Source organism: Lontra canadensis, unplaced genomic scaffold, assembly GCF_010015895.1.
Source record: "Lontra canadensis isolate GAN:19392208 unplaced genomic scaffold, GSC_riverotter_1.0 scaffold1757, whole genome shotgun sequence".
In the NCBI taxonomy this organism is placed as follows: Eukaryota; Metazoa; Chordata; class Mammalia; order Carnivora; family Mustelidae; genus Lontra; species Lontra canadensis.
In genome coordinates, this window is record NW_022632741.1 from 1 (window position 1) to 9,136 (window position 9,136).

Here is a 9,136-nt window from a genome sequence, read left to right on the forward strand (position 1 = left end):
TGAAGATAGTACAGTAGTGCCTCGTTAATTTGGTAATTATAAAAATTGTATTGGTTCGGCTTAGCACTGTGTTGAGCTCCCAAAGTAAAGCAGGCATCGTGAATATTTAGCTATCTTTTACCTAGCAGATCGTTTCAATTCAGTAGTGCCTAGTCTGTGGGCAAAACGCTGTAGCGGGAGCTGGGCGATGCAACATCCGCTCATTTTAGGGGAAGAGATACGTGAAGAACCTTCATTCTGTAGACATTAATGAAGCGCTTATTTTATGCTCAACGCGGGAAGCCATCACTCAATATTTCAAACAAAATTCAGCACAAAGCCATGTTCACACTAGTGAACAGTCTCTCTGAACAGACTATGGCTCTTTACCATTTTCTGGAGCCGGTGTGGTTTTAGGGTTTGTAGACTTGGAGGTCATGGTTACTGGGATGAGAGGGTTCTTGTTTGGCTGGTATTCAGGAAGGTGCTTATGGGGTGAGTCTTCCTGATGTACCAGGCAAGTCATCGTTGACTGATTGCACAGGCTAATACCAGTTCTGGTGGTTACCTTCCACCATCGTTCAGAAATATATGCCCTTCTTCAGGGATGGGGGAGCTTTTCCAGGATTAATTCTCTGTGCTAGTGCTGTCCATTAGACATATCATAATTGTTACGTATGTAACTGTAAGCTAACCAGTAACCACATTAAGAAATGTAAAAAGATGAAATTAATATCATTGCAGTAATTTAGTAGACAATTGATAATAATAGAAATAATATATAGATATATAGATATATAGATATATATATAATTGTTAATAAGGCTTTATTCAGTCCAGTATATCTACAGTTTCAACTTTGGTTCTTCTATAGATTTTGCCGCCTTCTCTCCGTACCAAGTCTTCAGCATCTAGTGTGTGTTTTATACTTAAAGCACATCTCCCTTCCGACTAGCTGTGCGGAAAGTGGGTTATGTTGTATGGCTAGTGCCTGTTTTAGTGCAGGTCTACACTAGCTTCTGGGGGCACAAGGACAGACAGAAGGCCATATCTTTTTTTTTAAAGATTTTATTTATTTATTTGACAGAGATCACAAGTAGATGGAAAGGCAGTCAGAGAGAGAGAGAGAGAGAGAGAGAGAGAGAGAAGCAGGCTTCCTGCTGAGCAGAGAGCCCGACGCGGGACTCGATCCCAGGACCCTGAGATCATGACCTGAGCCAAAGGCAGCAGCCCAACCCACTGAGCCACCCAGGCACCCCAGAAGGCCATATCTAGCCTCCATGCTATCACGGTCTCACAGAAGCATAGCCGAGTAAACGAACACTCTAGATGCAGGACCCAGACTAGGGTGAGGCAAGCTAGGCATGCACATAAAACTTAAGGATTTGCTCACTCTCAGGGTCGTCCAGGCGCAGGGTCTGCCCCGAGAGTGAGCACCTCCTTAAATACTGCACCCTAAGCACCCCATTAGCCTCCCCCTAGTCTCATTCCCGCTGGGGAGCCTCATCAAGTAGCAGATTCTGGGTACCCAACCCTGGAGCTTAAAATTCAGAAGGTCTCAGGTAGGACCTAGGAATCTGGAGTTTCCATAAACGTCCCCAAGGAGTCTAATGCGGTATTTGGGATCTCCCTTCGAGAAACTCCGGCTATGCCAAGAGCCTCCCAGAGAGTTTCTTGATATCCAGGGAAATCATTTCTTTTTCCTTTTCTTTCTTTTTTTTTTTTTTTGTGGTTTTGGGAGTACGTGTTGCTGCGGTTATCAGTCACCTCTGAATTTTTAGGGGCTGTGCTGGGATTCTGCAGTTCCTCTCGTATAAGGCTCCTGTAGTCTCTGTTCCTGGCCTTGCAGCCTGCAGGACCCTTGGCTAGATGCCAGCTTCGTGTTCCATAGACACATTGACTACGTCAGGGGCAAAACCATAAAAGGCACATGGTGGTGTGGAGAGTGAGTTATGGTAGGTGCTGAGAGGTGTGCCAGGAACTGAGTGGTCTGGGAAAAATCAAGCACTGAGTTTGCTTTCAGCTTCTTCACCACGTCTAGCTTATTTGACACTCTGTGGTCGCCTTCATATCTCACCACGCCAGTCACATTGTTTCAGCAGGCCTCAAATAGAAAAAGGCAGTTAGTCTGTGATCTGTCAGGTTGCACACGGACTATAGATCGTGTGTTACAGCTGTGTTTCGGGATGCGTTTCCTTGGGCAGGGGAGCAGCCCCAGGTGGAGAGTATCTGCTTTTCTGTGTGCATATGTGTGCTTCTGTTTCCAGATCTCCCCGCTGGTCTGCTTCCTGCTGTCCCCTGCGGCTTCCTTCATCACCGGACAGTTGGTGGATGTGGACGGGGGCCAGTCCTTGTATACGCACATCTTCGATGTACCAGGTGGGCCCACAAGAAATGACCATCACTAACTTTATGCCTTTTCAGGTTCAAGTTCTCAAAATCTTTCTTTTTAGTAAGATTTTATTTATTTATTTGAGAGAGAGAGAGAGAGAAAGAGCACAAGCAGGGGGAGCTGCAGGCAGAGGAAGAGGGAGAAGCAGGCTCCCCGCCGAGCAGGGAGCTTGATGCGGGACTTGATCCCAGGACTCGGATCGTGACCTGAGCCGAAGGCATATGCTTAACCGACTGAGCCATGCAGCTGGCCCAGTTTTCAAAAAAATTTTTAAGCAGTTACAGAAAGGATTAGGGTTTTCTCTCACGGGACATAAAAAAATGTACAAAATGTTTATATTCCTGAAAGCATCTTTAAAGGAAATGTTCCCAGTCAGAGAAAATATCTAAATATTTTTTATCATAGCACATATTTATGTATTTTAAGAAATTGCCTTGTGTATATAGGTTGGTGGATTTTTAACCTTGAAAAATATTCTTGATATGAATATATATGTATAAGGAGAAGATAGAAAAGAGGCAAGAGGTTGCCGTATTTTTAAGATTTAATTCCTCTTTGTTCCTCTGATAAGTGAGTTGTATATCTGAGCAGAAGACTCAGACCTAGTAGGTGGGGAAGGGTGCTACGGTACCATTTTACATTATCTTTGGGATATATATTGAGTGAATCCATAGGAATTTGCTATATTCAACCATTTTTTTCTTTTTTTTTAATTTAACTTAATTTTTTTTCAGTGATCCATAATTCATTGTTTATGCACCACACCCAGTGCTCCATGCAATACGTGCCCTCCTTAATACCCACCACCAGGCTCACCCAACCCCCCACCCCACTCCCCTCCAAAACCCTCAGTTTGTTTCTCGGAGCCCCCAGTCTCTCATGGTTTGTCTCCCCCTCCAATTTCCCCCAACTCACTTTTCCTCTCCATCTCCCAGTGTCCTCTGTGTTATTCCTTATGCTCCACAAGTAAGTGAAACCATATGATAACTGACTCTCTCTGGGCTTGACTTAGCATAATCTCTTCCAGTCCCGTCCATGTTGCTACAAAAGGTGGGTATTCATCCTTTCTGATGGAGGCAAAATATTCCATTGTATATATGGACCACATCTTCTTTATCTGTTCGTCTGTTGAAGGGCATCTTGGCTCTTTCCACAGTTCGGCGACTGTGGCCATTGCTGCTATGAACATTGGGGTACAGATGGCCCTTCTTTTCGCTACATCTGTATCTTTGTGGTAAACACCCAATAGTGCATTGGCAGGGTCATAGGGAAGCTCTATTTTTAATTTCTTAAGGAATCTCCATACTGTTTTCCAAAGTGGCTGCACCAACTTGCATTTCTACCAACAGTATAAGAGGGTTCCCCTTTCTCCACATCCTCTCTAACACTTGTTATTTACTGTCTTATTAATTTTTGTCATTCTGACTGGTGTAAGGTGGCATCTCCATGTGGTTTTGATTTGAATCTCCCTGATGGCTAATGACGGTGAACATTTTTCCATGCGTCAGTCAGCCATTTGTATGTCTTCTTTGGAGAAGTGTCTGTTCGTGTCTTCTGCCCATTTTTTGACATGATAATCTGTTTTGTGTGTGTTGAGTTTGAGGAGTTCTTTATAAATCTTGGATATCAGCCCTTTGTCTGTAGTGTCTGTAGTCTGTAGTAGGTATTTGCAAATGCCTTCTTCAACCATTTTTAATATACAAAACCAGTAATCTCATGAGTCTCAGCCAAATATAGACATTGCACATGAATATAAAATTCAAAGGTATTTACACTGTTGCTGAAGAGTGTTAAGTGGCTACTAGCAAATCAAAATGTGGTTGATGTAATGCCTGTGTATTTTTTTTTTTTTTAGAGTTATTTATTTATTTCAGTGAGAGAGAGAACACGGGAGAAGGGGCAGGCAGAAGGACAAGGAGAGAGAATCTCAAGCAAAGTCTTTGCTGAGCATGGAGTCCAAAGCAGGGCTCCATCTCACGACCCTGAGATCAGACCTGAGCTGAAACCAAGGGTGGGACGCTTAACCGACTGGGCCACTCTAGACTCCTGCATGTGCATTTCAGTTTCATATCAGGGACCGAGGTTCACCCTACTCTTTTGTGTACTAACAGTCTACTCCAGGCTTCAGACCTTCTTTGCATCAATAAATGATAAGTATGGGACTTCAATATTATTATTTCCCCCTCCTGTCTAGATTTCTAGATTTACTAGTATTTACTAGTAACATCAGTGTGGTGATGTACAGAAGATATCATGTTTTTTTTTTTTTAATTTCATTTATTTATTTAACAGAGCTCAAACAAGTAGGCAGAGAGGCAGGCAGAGAGAGAGAGAGGGAAGCAGGCTCCCCACTGAGCAGAGAGCCCGATGCGGGGCTCGGTCCCAGGACCCTGGGATCATGACCCGAGTGGAAGGCAGAGGCTTTAACCCACTGAGCCACCCAGTGCCCCAGATATGATGGTTTTAAGGCGCCTGGTTAGCAAGACAGAAACGCCTCCGTGTTGTACGATACGGTTTTCAGAGAGTAAAGTGGCCACTTCCCTCCCCAGCGGCGCTGAGGGTGTTTGTCGATTCTCGTTGAGAAAAGGGAAAGGAACTCCAGATAGCGGCTTCTCCGGGCCACCAGTGAGAGATTTTCCTTATTAATTCCTACGCTGTTTTGTTTTGTTTTTTTTAAGATTTTATTTATTTATACTAGAGCAAGTGAGCAGGGGGAAGGGAGAGGGAAAATCTCCAAGCAGACTCCCTGCTGAGCCCAACGCTGGGCTCCATCTCAGGACCCTGAGATCATGACCTGAGCCAAAATCGAGTCGGACGCTCACCTGACTGAGCCACCCAAGCGCCCCAAACGCTGCATTGATTAGTGTAGGGATTTTTTAAAAGTTTTGGGTGAAATCAGCTACAGCAGTTTTTCAAGAATATATTCCCTCCACCACGCAGGGATGCCTGGGGGGGCTCAGTCGGTTAAGCAGCAGCTGCCTTCAGCTCAAGTCATGATCCCAGGGTCCTGGGATGGAGTCTCACATCGGGCTCCCTGCACAGCGGGGAGTCTGCTTCTCCCTCTGCCTGATCTGCTTGATGCTCCCCCCCGCTTGTGCTCCCTCTCTCTCTGACAAATAAACAAAATCTTAAAAAAAAAAAAAAAATATATATATATATATATATATATATACACTTCTGCCCCCACCCCACCCTGTGTGGGAATACTGAGCCTTTCCGTCCTGTGTTTTCTTGAAGATCACCAGCCCAGGAGTGACAAGTCCTGGAGTAGAAGATCACACAGTAGCTGTGTGATCTTGGGAGAATTAATTTCTGTAGGCTTCCATTTTCCTTTCTGTAAAGCGGAGTCACTTACAGCATTTATTGGGTAAACGGTTGGAAGCGTTAAATTAGATAATGCACATTTAAAGCCTTGTGTCAGATAGGATGTTTTTAGCTGCAGCTCATACTGGCCTGAGCTGGCAAGGCATTTATTGGCCCGTAACTGAACGGTCTGCTAGACTTAAATTATCCGCTCATTGAGCTCATCGGGGGCAATGTTTTTTTTTTCTTTTCCCTCCGTTTTTGCTTCTGTGGTGTTGGCTTTCTCTTAAGACGGACTCTCCTGGTTCCAGAACGGCTGCCTGTCCTCCAAAAGCCCCATGCTTCTTTTTCCCCAGTCTGCTGGACAGAGAGAAGGGAGGGGAATGACGTTTTATAGCATTGCTAGCAGAATTCTGAGACCTACTCTGTTTTGGACCAGCTGATGTGTGTAGCCCTCCCCAACCAGTAGCCAGAGGCGTGACTTAGCTCAGTTGGAGATCAAAGTGGGGCCACTTCCCCAGAAACTCATGGATTTCCCCAGTGCAGGTGGAGGCTCTTGGAAAGAGAGGATGAGGGACTGGATGCTGGACAGGCAGCTGTGTGTGCCCGGTACAAAGTAAGTACACGGCTTTAAAGTCATCCTGGTTCCTAAGGAAATAGTATGTGTGGAACCGCTGCGGTACGCCAAGCACTCTGCATAGGCCGTCACATTTAATTTTCACAACTTTAGTAGAGCAGATGTTGTTAGAATATTCCAACACACACACACACACACACACACACACACACACACACACACACACCTCGCCTCGCCCCAGGAAAACAGGCTGAGGAGGAGGAACCTCTCCAAATTTGGAAATGCTAGTACCTGGCAGGGCTGGGATTCAAAACCAGGATTTTCTCAAGACCTTTGCCAGTTTTCCTAATGATTTCTTTTTTCTTGCCGAGAAAAGAAAAGGGGTGAACCAGGGAAAATAAGAAGGGAGTCTGCTGGAAACTAAGATGATGAAGGAGGTTAATAGATTTACGCTTGACGTGAGCTTTTCCGCTTGCTCACCAGATCACGACAACTGGCCTGACGGAGCAGGGGACGTTTCTGTCGTCAAACAGTTGAAGGAGGATTTCAAGAGTAAAAGCAAGCTCTAAGCTAAGGAAACTACACGTGTCTTTTGTCTCCAAATGCCTTAATATCTCAAGAATGCACTTTCGTACTTTCCAGGAGCTGCTAATATGAAGGGAACTATCACTTTCTGCCTTTTAATGTTATCAGTCATGCCTATGCAAAAACTGTTCCTGAAATAATGCACATTTAAGCCCCAGACAACACTGTTTAGCCTGTGATTAAAGATTTCTTTTTTAGGAATGGGGCTTAACAGTCTTTATGATTATGCCTTTCCTTTCTAAGCAAGCTAATTGAAAAATGAAGTCATTTCAAATTAATAATAGAGGTATCATGATCTCCCAAAAAGGTTTTAATATTTGTTTGTAAAGGTGGGCAGTAAACCCAAATTCTGGCCTCTGGATGATTCTTAAAACCAGAGATATACAGTGATTCATGTCTCATGGTGGGTATCATGCTTTTGGGGCCATAAAGCTTTATGATAATTATCGATGATTCATGAAGTTAGATTTGCATAAAGCCTCTGGAGTCAGAAGAGAAGTAAAGTCATGTGCAGCATTTCTTGGAAGTATTTGATTTGTGTCTTGATTTCCAATCTAAAGTATTCCCTTTTCTTCATGTTTCTCTTTTTGTATGCAAAGCAAATTTTTAAATGAAATGTTCTGCAAATTAGGGTTCAGTATTCTACCTTCACTTGACTTTTTTGGGCAATGATCCTAACTTCTGAAACGCCTTTTATAAATTATGTACATCCATTTTTTTGTATTAATTGAACATCTTTTAATTGACTTATTCCCTCTTGAAGTCAAGTAGATACTTTCTTTTCTTTATTCTCAGTGCAAAGTACAGGTCTTCCTTGGCTTAAAAAGGGGTCATGTCCTGATAACCCCATTGTTAGTTGATAATATCATTAAGCCAAAAATGCATTTAATACACCCAGCTTATTGAAAATCAATCACTTAGCCTCGTCTCCCTTAAACGTAACGTAAGCCCAGAGCACTTACGTTAGCCAACAGTTGGTCAAGATCATCTCACACAAAGCCTACGTTACACTGAAGTGTTGAATATCTCATGTAATTTAGTGAATACTTGCTGAAAGTGAAAACCAGAACGGTTGTATGGGTGCAGAATGGTCTGCAATTTCTGCCGAAAGTCTTTTCGCTTTCACACCGCAGTGCAGTTGAAAAATCACGTGAAACCATCGTTAAGTTGGCGACAGCTGTATGTAATTTTCCATGCTCCGGGAAGGGACCCACAAATCGGCCATTTTATGAGGCTCACACATGGGGCCGGGACCAGGGTGAGGCTAACTACATGCCTGGGGGGGGGGGGCGGGCAGCATGAAAGAGATGCTCACTCTTGGGTGAGCCCAAATGCAGAGTCGCCCCTGAGAGGACACACACAACTGTGCATTTTGTGTCCGTGCTATTCACAGGGAAAGATCAGAAATCTTTTCCTTCTAGAAAACACTTGAAAATGGCCTGCTGGACACGATAATATTGTAGTTGCTAAACATTCAAGCCACAGGTTAACCCTAACATAGGTGGTGTGGAAGACAAAGAGGCAGGGAGGGCTTGCTTTTCAGATCCCCTCATGTCAGTGACCAAAAACAACCCCACAAATCTCCATGATGTTGTCGCATGTTTATTTCTACTTAAGGCATGGAGGCATGAGACATAACTACCACATAGCATGAGACATAACTACCACTCCTCATTAGATCTTGTTAGCTTAATGATTGGACAGCTGACCATTGTCTATGTTCTAGAATCATAAGTCTACTCCCCAGGACTTCTGTACATTATATGATCGTGTCCTCTCAATAAAGTTCTCTTGCTACTACACTTAGTAAATTTTGCTATAGACTGAATATTCCTGAATAAGTTTAATCATTCAATAATTTTCAGCCCCTGTGTGCTCAGCGTCATGTTAAGAATTGGGTGTACAGGGGCGCCTGGGTGGCTCAGTGGGTTAAGCTGCTGCCTTCGGCTCAGGTCATGATCTCAGGGTCCTGGGATCGAGTCCCGCATCGGGCTCTCTGCTCAGCAGGGAGCCTGCTTCCCTCTCTCTCTCTCTCTGCCTGCCTCTCTGCCTACTTGTGATCTCTGTCTGTCAAATAAATAAATAAAATCTTTAAAAAAAAAAAAAATTTTCAGCCCCTGTGTGCTCAGCGTCATGTTAAGAATTGGGTGTACAGGGGCACCTGGGTGGCTCAGTGGGTTAAAACTCTGCTTTTGGCTCCAGTCATGATCTCAGGGTCCTGGGATCGAGCCCCACACCAAGCTCTCTGCTCAGCAGGGAGCCTGTTTCCTCCCTCTCTCTATCTGCCTGCCGCTCTGCCT

The 9,136-nt window shown here is 44.1% G+C and overlaps 1 protein-coding gene across 1 annotated transcript; it reads left to right on the forward strand.

Annotated features, from left to right (window-relative positions):
* The first annotated feature begins 2,150 nt into the window (after nt 1–2,150).
* LOC116863590 (peroxisomal trans-2-enoyl-CoA reductase-like) lies at nt 2,151–7,365 on the forward strand. Its single transcript, XM_032851008.1, has 2 exons — nt 2,151–2,358; nt 6,735–7,365. Exons 1-2 carry the CDS (start codon nt 2,166–2,168, stop codon nt 6,818–6,820), a joined length of 279 nt encoding a protein of 92 aa, XP_032706899.1. The 5' UTR covers nt 2,151–2,165; the 3' UTR covers nt 6,821–7,365.
* The last annotated feature ends 1,771 nt before the right edge of the window (nt 7,366–9,136 follow it).

Bases quoted from the DNA above. Each gene is read 5' to 3' on its own strand.
- LOC116863590 (XM_032851008.1), top strand. From the start codon at position 2,166: ATGCGTTTCCTTGGGCAGGGGAGCAGCCCCAGGTGGAGAGTATCTGCT. The intron at 2,359-6,734 runs GTGGGCCCACAA...CTTGCTCACCAG, and splicing joins GCACATCTTCGATGTACCAG to ATCACGACAACTGGCCTGAC.